At 41.8% G+C, this 19,933-nt stretch overlaps 1 protein-coding gene across 3 annotated transcripts in view; it reads right to left on the minus strand.

The window, feature by feature from the left end:
* Window positions 1–19,933, minus strand: part of LOC124607472 (Werner syndrome ATP-dependent helicase-like) — a 227,863-nt gene that overhangs the window by 38,447 nt on the left and 169,483 nt on the right. For all 3 annotated transcript variants that reach the window (XM_047139823.1, XM_047139825.1, XM_047139824.1), the window contains one exon: window positions 4,539–4,628. In XM_047139823.1, coding sequence (XP_046995779.1) covers window positions 4,539–4,628 — 90 coding nt within the window. The remainder of the gene's footprint in view (window positions 1–4,538; window positions 4,629–19,933) is intronic.

Genomic DNA, 19,933 nt, shown 5'->3' on the forward strand with positions numbered 1-19,933 from the left:
ATGAAGGATCAGGTTTAATAATGAATAAGAAATTAGAAATGTGGGTAAGCTACAATGGACAGCACAGTGAACACATTATCATAGCCAAGATACATACCAAGCCCGCACTAGTACAAGTTTATATGCCGATTAGCAGATACTGAAGAAATGTATTATGAGATAAAAGAAATTATACAGATAGTTAAGAGACAGAAAAATTTAATTGTGATGAGGGACTGGAAATTCACAGTATGAAAAGGAAGAGATAAGGAAGCAGTAGGTGAATATGGACTGGGTGAAAGAAATTAAAGAGGAAGATGTTTGCTAGAATTTTGCACAGAGCATAATTTAATCAACACTGACAAATGGTTTAAGAAACATGGAAGAAGATGTGGAAGAGACCTGGAGACAATGGAAGGTTCCCAATTGATTATATAATGGTTATACAGAAATTTCAGAACCAATTTTTAAATAGAACACATTTTCAGGGGCCAATGTAGACTCTGACCACAATTTATTGGTTAGGAACTGTAAATTAAAACTAAAGAAACTGCAAAAAGGTACAACATTAAGGAGATGCGACCTGGATAAACTGAAAGAACCAGAGTTGTTCAGAGTTTCAGTGGGTGCATTAGGCACCAATTGACTAGAACAGGGCAAAGGAAGTGGAAGATGAATGGGTAGCCTTGAAAGATGAAATAGCAAAGGCTGCAGAGGATCAAACAGGTAAAAAGAAAAGGCCAAGTAGAAATCCTTGGATTTGTTACTGATAGGTTCAAACAATATGCAAGTATTACAGAGATGGCATGGGAACCTAAATGGGACTCCCTGGAAGGAAGGCAAGGGTCTTTTTGAGGAACTCTTTTGAGCAAACCGGCATCTGAAGCTGACTGCAAAATGGTTTTAATGACGCCAACATACATTTTGTGAAAGGGGCCACGAAGATAAGATTAGAGAAATTAGAGCTCTTACAGAGGCATACAGACTTGTTTTTTCCTCACTCTTCTTGCAAATGGAACAGGAAAGGAAGTGACAAGTAGTGGTACAGGGTACCTGACACCACACATTGTACGTTGCTTGCAGTGAGTGTATGGTATGTGTGTGTGTGTGTGTATGTATGTATGTATGAATGTAGATGTATAAGTGCAAAATGACTGAGGAGGAATGACTAGAATGCAAATTTAAGGATTGTGAAGCATGTTTCACTAGGAGAAAAACAGATACTGCCTACTGGAAAATTAAAGAGGCCTTTGGAGAAAAGAGAAGCAGCTGTACGAATATCAAGAGCTCATATGGAAAACCAGTACTAAGCAAAGAAGGGAAAGCTGAGAGGAAGGAGTATAAAGAGGTTCTATACAGGGTAGATGAACTTTAAGACAATATTATAGAAAGGGGAGATGATGTAGATGAAAATGAGATGGGAGATATGAATACTGGGAGGAGAATTTGACAGAGCACTGAAAGACCTAAGCCGAAGCAAGGCCCCTCGAGTAGACGACATTCCATCAGAACTACTGATAGACATTACAAAACTATTCCACCTGGTGTGCAAAACGTACGAGATAAGTGAAATACATTCACACTTCAGGAAGAATGTAATAACTCCAAATAAATAAAAAAAACAGGTGTCCGTAAGTGTGAATATTACCAAATTATCAGTTTAATAACTCATGGTTGAAAAATACTGACACAAACTATTTACAGAGGAATGGAAAAACTGGTAGAAGCTGACCTTGGGGATGATGAGTTTGGATTCTGGAGAAATGTAGGAACACAAGGCAAAAATGACCATATGAGTCCTCTTAAACGATAGGTTAAGGAAAGGCAAACCTATGTTTATAACTTTTCTGGACAGAGAGAAAGTTTTTGACAATATCAACTGGAACACAATCTTTGAAATTCTGAATATAGCAGGAGCAAAATACAGAGAGTGAAAGGTTATATACAGCTTGTTCAGAAACAGACAGGAGTTATAAGAGTCAAGGGCATGAAAGGAAAGCAGCAGTTGTGAAAGGAGTAAGACAAGGTTGTAGCTTACCATTGATGATATTCAATCTGTACATCAAGCAATAAGAAAAGGAAGCCAAAGAATAATCCAAAGATGGAATTAAAAAGTAGTAGTAGATTTAAGAATGAGATTTTCACTCTACAGCAGAGTGTGTGCTGGTATGAAACTTCCCGGCAGATTAAAACTGTGTGCCGGACCGACACTTGAACTCGGGACCTTTGCCTTTCACGGGCATTTGTTCTACCATCTGAGCTACCCAAGCACAACTCACGCTCCGTCCTCACAGCTTTACTTCCACCAGTTCCTCGTCTCCTACCTTCCAAATTTCACAGAAGCTCTCCTGCGAACCTTGCAAAACTAGCACTCCTGGAAGAAAGGATATTGCGGAGACATGGCTTAGATACAGCCTGTGGAATGTTTCCAGAATGAGATTTTCACTCTGCAGTGGAGTGTGCACTGATATGAAACTTCCTGGCAGATTAAAACTGTGTGCCTGACTGAGACTCGAACTCGGGACCTTTGACTTTCGTGGACAAGTGCTCTACCATCCGAGCTACCAAAGCACGACTCCCGCCCCATCCTGACAGCTTTACTTCCACCAGTACCTCGTCTCCTACCTTCCAAACTTCATCGTCCATGAAGATGAATGCCTCGCCAATATACTGTCGATATGGTTGCACTATTTGTCTGAGGATGGCATTCGTGTATCGTACAGCCGTTACGGCGCCTTCCATAGTCACCAGTGGCATATGTCAGCCCCACATAATGCCACTACAAAACAGCAGGGAACCTCCACCTTGCTGTCTAAGGCATGCAGCCTGACCGGGCTGCCTCCAAGCACGTCTCTGATGGTTGTCTGGTTGAAGGCATTTGCGACACTCATCGGTGAAGAGAATGTGATGCCAATCCCGAGCGGTCCATTCAGCATGTTGTTGGGCCCATCTGTACTGTACTGCATGGTGTCATGGTTGCAAAGATGGACCTCGCCTTGGACATCAGGAGTGAAGTTGCGCATCATGCAGCCAATGCATGTAGTTTGAGTCTTAACACAATGTCCTGTGGCTGCACAGAAAGCATTATTCAACATGGTGGCATTGCTGTCAGGGTTCCTCCAAGCCATAATCCGTAGGTAGTGGTCATCCATTGCAGTAGTAGACCTTGGGTGGCCTGAGTGAGGCATGTCATTGACAGTTCCTGTCTCTCTGTATTTCCTCCATGTCCGAACAACATCACTTTGGTTCACTCTGAGACGCCTGGACACTTCCCTTGCTGAGAGCCCTTCCTGGCACAAAGTAACAACAGGGATGCGAGCGAACCGCGGTATTGACTGTCTAGGCATGGTTGAACTACAGACAACACGAGCCGTGTACCTCCTTCCTGGTGGAATGACTGGAACTGATTGGCTGTTGGACTCCCTCCATCTAATAAGTGCTGCTCATGCATAGCGGTTGACATCTTTGGGTGAGTTTAGTGACATCTCTGAACAGTCAAAGGGACTGTGTCTGTGATACAGTATTCACAGTCAACATCTATCTTCAGGAGTTCTGGGAACCAGAGTGATGCAAAACTTTTTTTGATGTGTGTAGGACGTAGCCAAATTAAATCAAGTGATTCTGAGCGAATTAGATTAGGAAATGTGACACTAAACATAGTGGAAAAGTCCTGTTATTTGGGCAGCAAAATATGTGATGAGAGCTGAAGTAGAGAAGATATAAAATGTGGACTTGAAGAAATTTGTCTGGAGTGTAGCCACACGTGTGGAAGTGAGACATGGATGATAAATAGTTTAGACAAACAGTGAATGGAAGCTTTTTAATTGGGGTGTTTCAGAAAACTGCTGAAAATTAGTAAGGTAGGTTGCAGAACTAATGAGGTGGTGAGACAAGAAATTTGAGGCACAACTTGACAAAAAGAAGGGATAGGTTAATAAGTCTCATTCTGAGATGCTGCTGTTGTAATTTAGCACTGGATGGAAGTTGTGGGGGAGGGGGCAAAAATCATAGCTGGGGTCCAAGAGGTGAGTACGGTAAGCAGACGTTTTCAGACTGAAGACCACAATAACAGTATCACATTAGTGAAATGAAATGTGCGTGTGGCGCGGGCCTCTCGACAGGTAGACCAGTCACCTGGTGCAAGGCTTAACAGACTTCCAAGTCTGATGATTACTGTTTAACAGTACCTAAATGTCATTCATGATACTGTAACTGCTTTTTTAAAATTATATTTATTTCATCAGTAGTTTTCTTAAGAAATTTTAATTTGAAAATTTTTGCTCTATTTGCTTTTGTTATGCATTGATTTGACAGATTACAATCAACAGGCGTAGAAAATTGATAAAATTAACTATTTATCGCTGCATCTTAGAGGAAAAGTCCATAACTGAAGTGCATTAAGACACAAAGACAATTTACAAATGCTGATTTGGGCATCAGAACAAAGACACAAAAGTTATTTCAATACTTCAGAATTAAATCTACTGGCAGTATGGCTTCACATGTAAACACTAATTATTATGTTACAATCATGATGGAAATGATTAAATTCAACTTACAGAACTATCTGTGGTTTCTTCTTCATTAACGCAAGAATTTCTTGGGATGCTGTTAATCGTAGTGTTGTAGCATCAGGAGCCGCAGCGAACCTGGGGGGGAAAAAACATGCTCACTGAGCCACACAAATCAATTTCTGCATGAGATTTTGTATTACAATACATCAGTAAATTAAGCATTCATCTGACTGTGCGTCCAGAAGAGCGGATACGTGCAGCCATTGCAATATCAGTCACACGTGACAGACAACACTTTCCTTATTCCCCCCTCCCCCCCCCCCCCCCCCCCTTTTCCTATCTCATTATCCAGTTAACAGATACACTGTGCAATATGATTCTGTTAAGTTCTGAGGGGAATGCAAACAATGGAAGGAGTAAAGATTACAACTTACCATTTAGTTAAGCCACTGGGCCTCTCTGGGGGACATCACCTTGACCAAGCACTATCCTTGCAGGTGGAGAGGCTTGTGTATCTGCGTGAAGTTGAGGTCTATGCCGAAGGTAGAGGACCTACTGCCGGAAAGGCTTCAGCCGAATGATCAGACTAAGTGTCTCCCACAACTTCCCATATTCCCTATCCACTCCTAGTCCTTACCCAATTTCCTTTCGCAACCCAAGGGGTGATGCGATCCATGCCGAAGGGCACGTGGCACGTGGGAAGATGTGTCGCAAATGGAGCCTCAGGGATACTGGGCAACCTCACTGAGTAAGTAGCCTTACATCGCGCGGGGTATTCGTGGTGTGGACTGTGTAGATCCCCAAATCTCGTGGGACCAATATGGACATGACTAAAGAAAATAAATTAAAACAAACTGAGGGGCAAACTGAGACCTCAGACACCCAAACATTGGGGTCAGGACCGATGGAAGGCATTCCCACTACTGAATCAGGGTCTAGACCTGAGCCAGAAGTGGGAAATGTAACTGAGAAGTTGGACCAGATCAAGATTAAAGCCTTGTGTGGGGCCCAGAGGAGGAAACTACTCAGGGAAAAGAGAAAAAGGGAAGGGAAAAAATGGCTTCCTAAAGACAAGTGGAGGGAATTAAAGGGGCTTGAACCTAAGAAAAAACTGTCTCATGTTGAAGGGGATTCGCAGACCCCTAAAATGTTGAAGACAGGCAGCAAGAGGAAAAGAGAGGAATCTAAGACTCCCTCCTCCCTGGATAAGTGAGCCCAGAAAAAAAACGAGGCACGAAATAGGGAAACAGACCTATAGTACTGCAGTCTCGGTTTTTAAGATAGCAGTAATCCAAGAAGGCTATCCACTGGTAGCCATCACCTCAGATGGTCCTTTCTGAAAAGATTGGGGGGGGGGGGGGGGGGGATGCTAGTCCAGGACCCAACTTCAGGGAGGGTTTATCTAGATTGTGGTGCTCTCATTTTTGTCTGTGAGGGAGTGCACATGGCGGAATGGTTTAAGGACAAGGTGCCCATGATATCCCCGTGGGAAGATATGTAGCTGCTGGTCAAGATGGCAGCAGAGCTCCTTAAGACTGCAAAGGTATCAGTGTGGGTACCTTATATCCTTAAGGATGTCTCTCCTAAGACTGTTCGAGAAAATAGGGGTCCAGAACCCAAAAGTCTCAACAGAAGACTGGAGAGTGATCAACCAGAAGGCTGTACCAGAGGGACAAAGCCTGGTCGCTGAGGTCGGAGAGAAGTTCCTGAAGGTGATGCGAGAGCAAGACGTGAAATTGACTTTAGGGTTTTTGCAGGTCACCGTCAGGGTTATCAAAGACCTCAAAGGCAATGATGGCAGCAAGACTGAGACTGGAGGTGCTGTAGATTAATCTGCAGCACAGTAAAGGGGCCTCTGCTGCTGCCTGGGGAGGCAGGAAGTGGACGTGGCCCTGATACAAGAACCCTTCTTATATAAAGGGGGCGTATTGGGCCTCGGTTGCACTGGAGGTAAGCTGATTTATGCTAGAAATCTAAGAAACCCCAGAATATGCATCTATGTAAGAAATGGAATTTCTTTTTGGCCTCAGCACACCTTCCTTACAAAGACAGCTCTCCCCCTCCTCTCTTTTCCTCTTGCTGCCTGTCTTCAACATTGTAGGGGTCTGCGAATCCCCTTCAACATGAAACAGTTTTCTCTTAGGTTCAAGCCCCTTTAATTCCCTCCACTTGTCTTTAGGAAGCTTGCCATTGACAAGGGCACCAACTGTTGGTGGGATGTGATGCGAATGCCCACAACGTAGTGTGTGGCAGCTAGAATACCAACAGTAGAGTTGAGTACCTTCTTGAATTTCTTTTAGCTAACAACTTGGAGGTCCTGAATAGGGGCAATGACCGTACATTCAGGGATAGCAGAAGGGAAGATATAATTGACATAACCTTTGGTTCCATGATGAAGGGCAGCTATGTCAAAAAATGGCTTGTGGCTTTAGAGCCATCCTCATCAGACAACATGAACATTAAATTCAAGGTTGAAATGGGAATCAGACAGCCCATGACCTACAGGAATTCCAGGAAAACAGACTGGGTGACATATAGGAGGGACCTTGACTTAGGATTATCGGAAATTAAAACCTCGATAAGGAATCCAGTAGAGTTTGAGGAAGTAGCAGAGGCTGTTACCTCTACCATAGTGACCTCACATCAGGTAACTGCACAATCACCAATAAGGGCACAAATAGGAGTGTGCCTTGGTGGAATAACAACTTGGAAACGCAAGGAAAACAGGTATGAAGACTGTTTAACTGTGTGAGATGTAAAGGACAAAATATCGTGAGGCCCTTGTCAACTACAACCTTGCAATCAGACAAGCAAGGGAGGCATCCTAGAAGGTGTTCTGTGAGGAAGTGGACAGCATGGCTGCTCAAGCCAGACTTCACAGAATCCTCTCTAGAGTACCAGCCAATCCAGGAGGTACATTGATGAAGGAGGATGGAGAATATACAAAGACAGCAGATGAGACTTTCCTCAATATGCTCTGCCAGACAACACAGACCAGAATGTGATTCCAGAGAGACAATGGTTCTCAGGTACTCGAAGAGAGGACTGGGAATTGGCCAAGGAGTGTGTGGACTTTAATAAAATCCAATGGGCAGTGGGAACATTCCAACAATTCAAGTCACCTGGCCCAGGTGGAATCTTTCCAGCTCTCCTGCAACAGGCAGGAGAGTATCTCATAAGAGTCCTAAGCAGGTTATTCAGGGTTAGCCTAGCAGTAGGAATTATTCCCAATGCTTGGAGGGTGGTGAGGTTGTCTTCATTCCAAAGCCAGGGAGAATTGATCATACCAAGGTCAAGGATATGAGATCAATCAGTCTGTCCTCCTCCATTCTCAAAACACTGGAAAAACTGGTTAATGTATATGCTGGGGAGAGGAGGCTAATTAGGGCCCCTCTACATTCAAACCAACACGCACATTAACCAGGTAAATCATGTGAGACAGCTCTCCATCAACTCGTTGGGAGAGTGGCGAATGCACTTCACTTCCAAGAAATAGCCCTCTGCATCTTCCTGGATATCAAGGGGGCCTTCAGTAATAAGACCTTCAATTCCATGGTAAGGTGCATGACCTAGGGACCACTATATGTAGGTGGACTACGGCAATGCTTAGTGGAAGGAAGGTAGAGGCTACCATGATGAATGAAAAGATGGCACTAGAAGTTGCCCACAGGGAGGAGTTCTGTCCCTTTACTGTGGAATCTAGTGGTGAAGGAACTCCTTGAGGAACTAAATTCCAGACAATGCTTCTGCCCAAGGATACGCAGATGACCTTGCCATAGTAACACTTGGCAAATTTATTGACACAGTTAGAAATTTGGCGCAAGGAGGATTGGACATTGTGCAAGACTGGTGCATTAAACAAGATCTAAGGGTTAATCCTAAGAAGACTGTTGTGGTGCCGTTCACGAAGAGGCATATCCAACACTCAAGTTGGAATCTGAAGCTCTTTGATGAAACTCAACCTCTGAAGGGGATAGTGAAATATCTAGGGGTAGCCTTAGATGAGAAACTAACATGAACCCCTCACATTAAGAACATCTGCTCCAAGGCGAAAAGTACTCTAGTGGGTACCAGAAGGGCTTGTGGTAAAAACTGGGGCCTAAGCCACTGAGGTATGCACTGGATATACACCACACTGGCTAGACCTAGGGTTTCCTAGAGGCAGTAGTGTGGTGGAAGAAGGTAGAACAGTAGGTCGTAGCTAAGGAGCTTGCTAAGGTGCAGAGACTGGCCTGCTTAGCCACAACAGGCAGAATTAGCAGCACACCAGCTGCTGAGATGGAAGCCATGCTGGACATGCCTCCACTACAATTTCGGATCAAGATGGAGGCAGCAGCTGGGGCATACAGAGTTAAAACTGATAAAAACTGGATGTCATCAGGATATTCAGAAACACACACTAAAATAGTGAGTGAGGTAAACATAGGAATGGCTGGGGAAATGCCGGCCGACTATATAACAACTCCAAACTGCTTCAACAACCCTTACAATATAGTACTTGGAAGCTGGGAGCAGTGGGAAAATACAGTTCAACATTGTGCCGGGGACATTGTTTGGTTCACCAATGGGTCAAAATCAGACCAAGGCGTTGGGGCAAGGGGTGTACAGGGTTCAGCCAAGATGGAGGGCATTATCTCTTTAGGAAAACTGGCTTCAGTATTCCAAGCTGAAATTACTGCAATCAGGGCATGTGTGGAGCAGAATATGCGTAGATGCTACTAGGACCATAGCATCTACATCTACTCAAACAGCCAGGCAGCCCTGAAATCACTGGCAGCTCCTGCAATGAGATCTAAGATTATTGTAGAATGCCACAGGGCTCTGGTGGAGCTAGGGGGAGGCAAAAGGGTAAACCTAGTGTGGGTCCCTGGCCACTCAGGGATCTGTGGCAATGAAGAAGCCGACAGATTGTCCAGCATGGGGGCAACGACTCCATTTATTGGACCAGAATCTGTCCTGACAATCACCAAGGCTATGATCACACTAGAACTACAGAACTCGCTTAGGAAACAGCACGCAGAATATTGGACCCAGGTCCATAAACAAAATCATGGTAAGGTAATTATGTCCAAGCCATGCTTTAAAAGAAGCTCTACAATCTTGGGATTGAACAGGAGAGAGATCAAACTCATGACTGGACTGATGATCGGCCATGGGAATTTCAAAAAACACCTACACACAATGAGTATAACAGAAGAGGACCCTAAATGTAGGATCTGTGATGGGGCGAAGAAATTGCGTCACATCTAATCTTCGAATGCATGGCATTGGAGAGTAAAAGATACAGAATCTTCTGGACAATTAGACCTGAAGAAATTGTGTCTAACAAAAAACTGGTAGAGGGACTCTTTGCACTATTTAAGGGCATTGGTTGGCTTTACTAGACATACAGGGAGCGATACTGCACAATAAACTTGGTTTTGTAGTGGGCAGTGAAGGGTTAGACCCAAGCTGTTTTAGCTTCCCTGTCAAAATCAAAAAATCAAATTAAATCAAATGGCACTGGGCTACACACACTTACATATACAGTTCCTCCATTTTGATAGCTGCCATAACTTCAAGTCTCTGTTACAGAGTCCGATCATTCATAGATAGTGCATCTGCCGTGATGAACAATCCTCAGCCCAATACGTTGAAGATTTTATTACTGCCTTCACTGACAGGCACTACCCACCAAACCAAATCTGCAAACATCTCCCATGCTGTAACCATACCTGCCCCCAATTCTCCAACAATTCATCACTGAATAGCACTATGGAGTAGAACAACTTAAGAACATCCTTAACAGGAAGAGGACTACTTATCATAATCAGTGCATGTCCTGCGCCCTGGGAAACTGAGAACACACAGGGAATTATTTTGTTTGGAGACTCTGGGAATTTTTAGATTTTTCTCAAAAAATCTGGAACAAGCATGGACCAAATTTGCTTTTGGGCAGAGGCATTTGGTTACCTACCACTTGGTTCGATGCAGCACTGTGATTATTGTTCACTCCTGATCAGTGTTGTGTGAACTCCCAGTGTCAGTGTTTTGGCATTCTACATCCAGTTTCTTCCCTCAGTCCAAAACAATGGAGGATGTTATTTGCATGCTGAGAAAGCAAGTGTGACATCTTTAGGATGTGTACACACTGTACTGAAGGTGGTAGAAGGTGTGTTCAAAATGCTAAACTGCACTCGTCATTTTAGCAGATCGATTAAAGGTGCATCTGATTATATCTTAAAAGAGTATATTCATTGCAATTTTTAAAAAGCTATTGCTCTCTCTTCTTTATCTGACTGCGAGGACATGCCAACTTTTACAAAAAGGAACAGGGAATATGGGTTGTGAATGGTAATTTAGCAACTTTAGGTATTATGTCACCATGGATCAGTCAGTTATGTTGGAGCCACAGAGCAAGATGGACATGCAGAAAGAGTAATTGTGTCTGGCTCAGTGGGACTTAAGCACATGGAGTGTGCTGTAAGCAACTGTGATTCATAGTAACACTAATGGATCAACATTTCAGAACATTTACTCTTTGTTTTGGATATCAATCAGATGAGAGAACTAAAGTTTACAAAATTCAATTAAGCATCCAACAATTTTAACTGCAAACATGGCCAATACAAGGAGCTGCAAAACAAAATGATGAATATTCAAATAAGCAGTTTGGAGTAAAAAAAAAAAAAAAAAAAATGGAGCACAAAAAGAAGAAACATTTTATTTTCATAATTAATACTTTATATCATTTTATATTCATTCAATGTTGAAAATAATGTGCTCAAGATGGCATCAATTTTCAGCAACACACTTATGGAGATGGTCTCTAAAGTTATGAACAGCTTGTTTACACACAGTGCTGAGGTATGGCATTCACTTCATCAATAATCCACTTTCTTAGCTCTGGTAGGATGTGAATGTGATGTTTAAACAACTTTCCCTTCAGACATAACCAAAGAAATAAGTCACAAATGCTCAAATCTGGTGACCTTGCAAGCCACCCCACACCATCCCTCAAAGAAACCAGAAATACTAGTAACATTTCTCTCCAAACATTAATTTAATTTCAATCTATATGAGCTGCAGCCCCACCTTGGAGAAGTACAAAGACTGTGGGTTTGTTGGTGGAAAAGAGGGCTGTGTAGTGCTGGAGCAGGAACAGGGAAGGGGATAGGTGGGTAAGGACAATGACTAACAAAGGTTTAGGCCATGAGGGATATACAAACATAGAATACTTTGTAGAGAGAGTTCCTATCTGCACTAGTCAGAAAAGTTGGTGTTGGTGGGAAGAATCCAGATGGCATAGACTGTCAACCAGTCATTGAAATGAAGAATGTCATGATAGGCAGCATGCTCAGCAACTGGGTGGTCCAGCTGTTTCTTGGCAACAGTTTGTAGGTGGCCATTCATGCTGACAGACAGCCTGTTGGTTGTCATGCCTACGTAGAATGCAGAACAGTGGTTGCAGCTTACCTTGTAGATCACATGGAACAGGCAATGCTTGTCACTGAAATGGAGTAGGTGGTAGTGGGAGGATGATGTATGGGACAAGTCTGGCATCTAGGTCTATTACAGGGATGTGAGCCATGAGGCAAAGGGTTGGGAGCAGGGGTTGTGTTGAGATAGGCAAGGATATTGTGTAGGTTCTTTGGGCAATGGAATACCACTGTGGGAGAGGTGGAAAGGATAGTGGGTAGGACAGTCCTCATTTCAGGATACAAGGAGAGGTCAAAACCCTGGAGGTGAGTGTGAATCAGTTACTCCAGTTGTGGGTGATACTGAGTCAGGATGGGATTGCTCCTCTGCAGCCAGATGGTGGAGCTTTGGGAGATGGTGGGTGACTGCATTATGTCTCCATATGGTACAGCTTGTGCCATCTGTATTATCTTTCCAGTCACCCACCATCTCTCAAAGTCTCATCATCCAGCCAAACAGGACCATTCCCTACTCTGTTCCTGTTCCAGCACTACACAGCGCTCTTTTCCACCAACAAACCCACAGTCTTTGTACTTCTCTCCTTTTCCGCTGTCCCCCCTCCCCTCCCCTGCCCTCCCCTCCCGCCCCCCCTTGCCATCCATCTAACATCCTGATTGCACTTAGTTGCCCTGATCTCTCCCCACCTTATCCCTGCAGTATTTTATATTGTCCCCTACCCTGCTATCCCTCCCCTCCCCACTCCAGCCTCCTCCTTACCCCCCATCATTCAGTTGCTTCTCCCATCATGCACTGCTGTTCACAGTCTGGAGTCTGGCCTTGTCTAGCAGAGACTATGGTCACGTGTGTGTGTGTGTGTGTGTGGGGGGGGGGGGGGGGGGGGGGGTGTTATATTTTGATTTCTATGAAGGCCTATTTGGCCGAAAGCTTTGTTTGGCAGTCTTTTTTATGCCTACCTGTGACTCAACATCTCCACTATACAGTAACAACTACCCTTTTCATTATATTGTTATTATTCCAGCCTGGATTTTCTATTATTGTTTGAAATTGAATATGAACTTATTATGCAGGCCCTTGCACCATACAGTACAATTTATATGATCTATGATGAGAAGTGGAAGTGACTGAAGCATTTCAGTAAAAAATGTGAAAACAGAATTGAAGAAACACATTCTGTCCTATATTAACATACTGGGTTCAAAGCACTAGTTGTATATGTCGGGCAACCTAGGACACGCACTATTTTTGTGTCGCCTGATAATATAAAATCTGGACATGCACATGTGAGGCCTTCACATAGGGATCTTATGAGTTCCTGTAGTGCAGAAAAAGCAACTGCAACAATGGAGGTGAAGTATGCCAAAATGGTCGCTGTTGCCCTGGGGCAGAGTCCATGGCAGCCACTGGAGACAGTTGTCCTGCTTTCTGAGATGACCAAGCATGTCAACCATCCAGCAGAATGCCAGCAACAAATTGGCCCAGGAAATGTAGAGGAAAAGGAGCATGATGATACCAATTCATGTGATAGCCAATACAACAAGCCATCTTCCGAACTGGTGAGACTTGCAAGCAAGTGACAAAAGAGAAGAGATCATGTGGTAGTTCTCATATTTCACTTCACATGATTCATGACAAACCCAGCATGCAGACTATATGGAATCCATGATTTCAATTTTCAGCAACAAAGAAACAGCCTCTCAACATGCAACCACTGGCCCTTGCACCAGTCACCCTAGTAAAAAAACACACCATAAGGTCATGAAGAATGAGTGAGTGGCAAGGAAGCAGACTCTGAGAAGACAATGAAGAAAGCTGATGGATAGTGCAGACCAAGGTGACAACCCTAGGAAGAATAATTACTCCATCCACCCTGTTAGGGATACAGACTGGGCTGCTGACACAAAGCATTAATCATGTCATCCATAAAATAACACCAACATGTAAGATGCCATGATTAATGTGAACCAAATAGAATTTGATGTCAAAATTCAATGTTTAAAGGCTGTAGATACTGACATAGCACTGATGCAAGAAGTTGTCATGAACAAGGTACGCAAGACTACTGGATATGATGCTATTATCAACACCAGGAAAGAGGGTGGTACAGCATTCCTGTACAAAGAAGGCACGCAGTGCAAGGTGCAAGGTGCAAGCTGTCATAGAAAGTGGAAGAGGGATTACGGCACAGCTATATGACTCACTTGTTGTCGACATTTATGCTCTGATCAGAACAACTGGCAAATACAAATGATTCTCACTTTCCTGCAAAGACATCGTCAAACCATTGACAGATATTCATCCTAACAACATTTCAGAAGGTAACTTTAACTGGGTTTTGCCACCTGAAGACCAAACTCAAAATTACGACTTCTGTGAGGTGTTGCAAATATTTACATACCGTATGAGCTTAATAGACTGTGGGCCAATATTTTAATGTATACATAAGTCAACACCTGAGCTTCAAATCACTGTGATAGGATGTATAGCAGCACAGCATTTTTGGATGATGTTAAAAACTAAAATTCAGTTGTCAATTTTAGTGACAACTGCAATATCAAATAAGAGTAACATTTGACAAACTAAAAGGCGTTTTGGCAAGAGAGGATTGACAATTAAATGTATATCACCTCCAAGATGAGGATATAATAGAAGTTGTGGTCACCATGTGGAATAAGCATCCTGCATGGCTGTAGAAAAACCCCACATAAGGAAATGTATAAATCACATTAGTGTGAAGGTAACCTTGTTAATACAACAATCAATGGGTGGAAATCAAGTGAGGGCAAGGAATGATAGCTGTATTATCAAAGAACAAGTTGCTATTCCACATCATTATGAAAACAAAAAGATGCAGGCAGCAATTCTGAACACTGTAACAGCATTTGCAATGATGATGGGAACAAATATTCAAAACAGAGAAACATGAAGAAACTATCACACAGCTTCATAGAAGACTTTACTCTCATATTCTCGTAAAAAAAATTTCCAGTCTAGACAAATCTAATTACCAATAGAATTCTATCAGTCTTTGGGTGCTATAATCAGCAATAAAGTCATCAAAATGTACAAAGAATTTCTGTCAACCAATTCAATTCCTCCTCCATTCACTGAAGGAATGATTGTTTTCATCCCAAAATAATCTCAAGAGAGGACGATTAAAGATTTCACACCAATTACTCTTCTGAATTCTGATTTAAAATTATAACATAGATGATCAACAACAGGATGAAACCAATGCTGAAGAAGATACTAGGGCCTTATCAGGCAAGTGTGGCATTGGGACAGTCGTTCATGAATGCACTATGTGAATATCAAGACACTGCCTCCCTCATATGGATCTGCAAGAGCAAATGGGCATTAGTATTCTTCGATTTCGATAAAGCCTTTGATATATTGAACCATTAGTTCCTTATTAATACAGTCAAGAAGATGGAAGTTAGGGACCACTTCATAAATGTAATACAAGCTGCTTAATACAGTATCAAAGTCGACTGACAGTTTACGTCACCGTTGCCTATAAATAGTCCATCTAGCAAGGATGCCCCCAGTCGATGACACTGTTTGGCTTTACAGTTGAGCTGCTTCTGTTGAAAATGCAAAGGTTGTTAAACGGACTACAAATCTTCAACACCAAACTTGTTCATCAGACACATATGAATGATATAGGTCCCATAGTGAACACTAATGAGTAACTGGATATGTCTAAACACATCATTTTGGAATATTCTAGCTCATCTAGTGCTAGGTTTAATGAAAAAAATGTAATATATTGCTGTTAATAGCAATGGAATGGTGTGATTGGAAAAACCAATAAAACGAGGCACTTAGGAACAATCATTGCACGAAATCTAACTGAAATGTTATGATTACATTGGAAAGGAAAACTCAGAAGTATAAGAACAGTCCTTAAAGAGCATAACATAAGGAATATCAAAGGACTAGAAAGTGCACATTTTGTATATAGCTTTGCTTTAAATAAGCTTTATCATGTTTCTGCTGTTTCACCCATTCCAACATTATTTGCAAAAATTGTTGGTGACAATTAGTGAAGGCACATGGCTTGTTGGCTGTCATACCCAGGTAGAAAGCAGCAGATTAATTACAGCTTAATTTGTAGATCACATGACTGCTTTCACAGGTAGCCCTGGTTTTGTTGGTGTAAGTGTTGTCTGTGACTGGACTGGAATAGGAGTGGTGGGAGGATGTATGGGACAACAAATGTCTGTCTGCATGAATGGCCATCGACAAAATATGGCCATGAAAGACCTGGACCACCCAATTGCCAAAGATGCTGCCCAACATCACATACTTCACTTCAATGGCTGCCGCACAGGTGAGAACTCTCCCTGCAATATATTCTACATTCCCATAACTTTCCTGACCTCAAGTTTCACTAGTCCCTGTCTCTCACCCACCTACCCCTTTCCTGCTATCTCTCCAGCTTTACACAGCCTCTTGTTCCACCAATGCACCCACTAGGCTTTTTCCTCTCTTCTACTTTTCTCCTTTTTCACTCCCTTTCCCTCCCTTCCCCCACCCCTCAAACCTATGAATACTCCTAGCAGCCCTATCCTGTCCCCACCAGATCCCTGCATGCTCCCACAAGCAGCACTATACCCTTCCCCATCCCCACCCTGCTATACCTCCCCCTCCTTGCTCCAACCTCCTCTTCATCCCCACCACCCTCAAATTGCTTCTCCCATCAAGCACATTTGTTGTACACAGTCCGGTTTCAGTGACCAGAGATAGTGATCATTTGTGTTTGTGAGTTGGGATTGTGTGAATATTTGTGTGTGTGTGTGTGTGTGTGTGTGTGTGTGTGTGTGTGTGTGTGTGTGTGTGTGTCTCTCTCTGAGTGACATGGGTGCATATATATGTAGATTAGATTAGATTAATACTAGTTCCATGGATCATGAATATGATATTTCGTAACAATGTGGAACGAGTCAAATTTTCCAATACATGACATAATTAAGTTAATTTAACAACCTTTTTTTTTGTTTTTCTTAATTTATATCTAAAATTTCCTCTATGGAGTAGAAGGAGTTGTCATTCAGAAATTCTTTTAATTTCTTCTTAAATACTTGTTGGTTATCTGTCAGACTTTTGATACTATTTGGCAAGTGACCAACGACTTTAGTGGCAGTATAATTCACCCCTTTCTGTGCCAAAGTTTGATTTAATCTTGAATAGTGAAGATCATCCTTTCTCCTAGTATTGTAGTTATGCACACTGCTATTACTTTTTAATTGCGTTTGGTTGTTAATAACAAATTTCATAAGAGTATATATACTGAGAAGCTGCTGTGAATATCCCTAGATCCTTAAATAAATGTCTGCAGGATGATCTTGGGTGGACTCCAGCTATTATTCTGATTACACACTTTTGTGCAATAAATACTTTATTCCTCAGTGATGAATTACCCCAAAATATGATGCCATATGCAAGCAATGAGTGAAAATAGGCGTAGTAAGCTAATTTACTAAGATGTTTATCACCAAAATTTGCAATGACCCTTATTGCATAAGTAGCTGAACTCAAACGTTTCAGCAGATCACCAATGTGTTTCTTCCAATTTAATCGCTCATCAACGGACACACCTAAAAATTTTGAATATTCTACCTTAGCTATACACTTCTGATTAAGGTCTATATTTATTAATGGCATCATACCATTTACTGTACGGAACTGTATGTACTGTGTCTTATCAAAATTCAGTGAGAGTCCGTTTACAAGGAACCACTTAATAATTTTCTGAAAGACATTATTGACAATTTCATCAGTTAATTCTTGTCTGTCAGGTGTGATTATTATACTTGTATCATCAGCAAAGAGAATTAACTTTGCCTCTTCATGAATATAGAATGGCAAGTCATTAATATATATTAAGAACAACAAAGGACCCAAGACCGACCCTTGTGGAACCCCATTCTTGATAATTCCCAGTTTGAGGAATGTGCTGATCTTTGCATATTATGAGGACTGTTTATTTCAACTTTCTGCACTCTTCCAGTTATGTAAGAATTGTCTAGCAGAATTTCATGATTTACACACTCAAAAGCCTTTGAGAGATCACAGAAAATCCCAATGGGTGGTGTTCGGTTATTCAGATCATTCAAAATTTGATTGGTGAAAGCATATATGGCATTTTCTGTTGAAAAACCTTTCTGGAAACCAAACTGACATTTTGTTAGTACTTCACTTTTGCAGATATTTGAAGCTACTCTTGAATACATTACTTTCTCAAAAATTTTGGATAAAGCTGTTAGAAGGGAGATTGGACGGTAATTGTTGACATCAGATCTATCCCCTTTTTTATGCAAAGGTATAACAATAGCATATTTCAGTCTATCAGGGAAAATGCCCTGTTCCAGAGAGCTATTACGCAGGTGGCTGAGAATCTTACTTATCTGTTGAGAACAAGCTTTTAGTATTTTGCTGGAAATGCCATCAATTCCATGTGAGTTTTTGCTTTTAAGCAAGTTTATTATTTTCCTAATTTCAGAGGGAGAAGTGGGTGAGATTTCAATTGTATCAAATTGCATAGGTATGGCCTCTTCCATTAACAGCCTAGCATCTTTTAATGAACACCTGGATCCTACTATATCCACAACATTTAGAAAATGATTATTAAAAATATTTTCAACTTCTGACTTTTTGTTCGTAAAGTTTTCATTCAATTTGATGGTAATACTGTCTTCCTGTGCTCTTGGTTGACCTATTTCTCTTTTAATAATATTACAAATTGTTTTAATTTTATTATCAGAGTTGCTGATTTCAGACATGATACACATACTTCTGGATTTTTTAATAACTTTTCTTAATATAGCTATTTTACAATGACAATGAACTTAACAGTGTAATATGTATGAATAAACATTTTCTGAATAATGTTTAGATAACTATACATAAGAAGATTTGCCATGTCTTTAGGTAAAAGGTAAGTCCTATGAATAATATTCAAAGTGATTTAAAGTAAAGACGGAACTTTGGGTGAGGCAAAAGATGTCACAGATGCCACCCACAATGGGCTACAGGTGCCTGCTTGGGAGGCTTAACAGAGACAAGCAACAGGCCTGGGCTACAGAAGCACAGAATGGTGACTCAGGAGGCCTACAGAGTTAAAGGATAAGCTGTTTGACAGAATTAATGAGGCAAAGGCTTTAGACAGTGAAGGTAAAATATGTGACAGAATTAATGAAGTGAGGTCCTTAGGCAATAATTGTGAGACAGAGAACACAAGCTATCAGAGAGAAAAAGACAGGGTCTTGTGGTGTGGAGACCATCATGAGAAGTCAATGAAAGGCTAAGGATGAATTTGGTGCCCATATAGGGAAGGACTTCCTAACCCCTCCACACAGCCTCTGAACGACAGCTGAAAAATAATGAATCAATATAGCCGATAGGCGATGTGAAGCCTTAGATGCCACATCATGTCAGGGACTGGCAAGATCTAAGGGGTAAGGTGAACAAAATGCTGGGACCAGGAGCCCAGTGAGAGACAGAAACAGACAAATTCAATGGAGATTCGGTGACAGTATGGAATAGGTGTGATAAGTAGTGTAGGTGCAGTGTTCTGTTGATCTTAGATTCAGACAATGTCAGCTGGCAGACAGAACAGTGATAGGCAGTCCTGTCTCTGTGCAAGGACTTGACTTTAGTGAAGTGGCACCTTAACTAGGAAGGTCAATTTGTACTAAAGATTCGGAATAAACTTCAAGGTTAATTATAACTTTTGAATGTTTATTTTCTTCAACATCCTCCCATCTTCTACATCCGCATAAGGGAATTTATGTCAGACAATCAAGTTTCCTTCAGTTTGGTGACCCAACTGCAATCCCTGTAGCACAATCCTTGCAAAACCCATGCTTTGGATTCGTAGGATTTCATTAACAACCGAGGGATTATTCATTATTCATAGATGTCCTTGTAATTAAACCATAATGTAAACAGTTGACACAATGCTTATATTTAAAATAAACCTTCGAACAGAAGATTCGTGGGATTCTCTTGCAGGAGTTTCC

This window comes from Schistocerca americana, chromosome 3, assembly GCF_021461395.2.
Source record: "Schistocerca americana isolate TAMUIC-IGC-003095 chromosome 3, iqSchAmer2.1, whole genome shotgun sequence".
In the NCBI taxonomy this organism is placed as follows: Eukaryota; Metazoa; Arthropoda; class Insecta; order Orthoptera; family Acrididae; genus Schistocerca; species Schistocerca americana.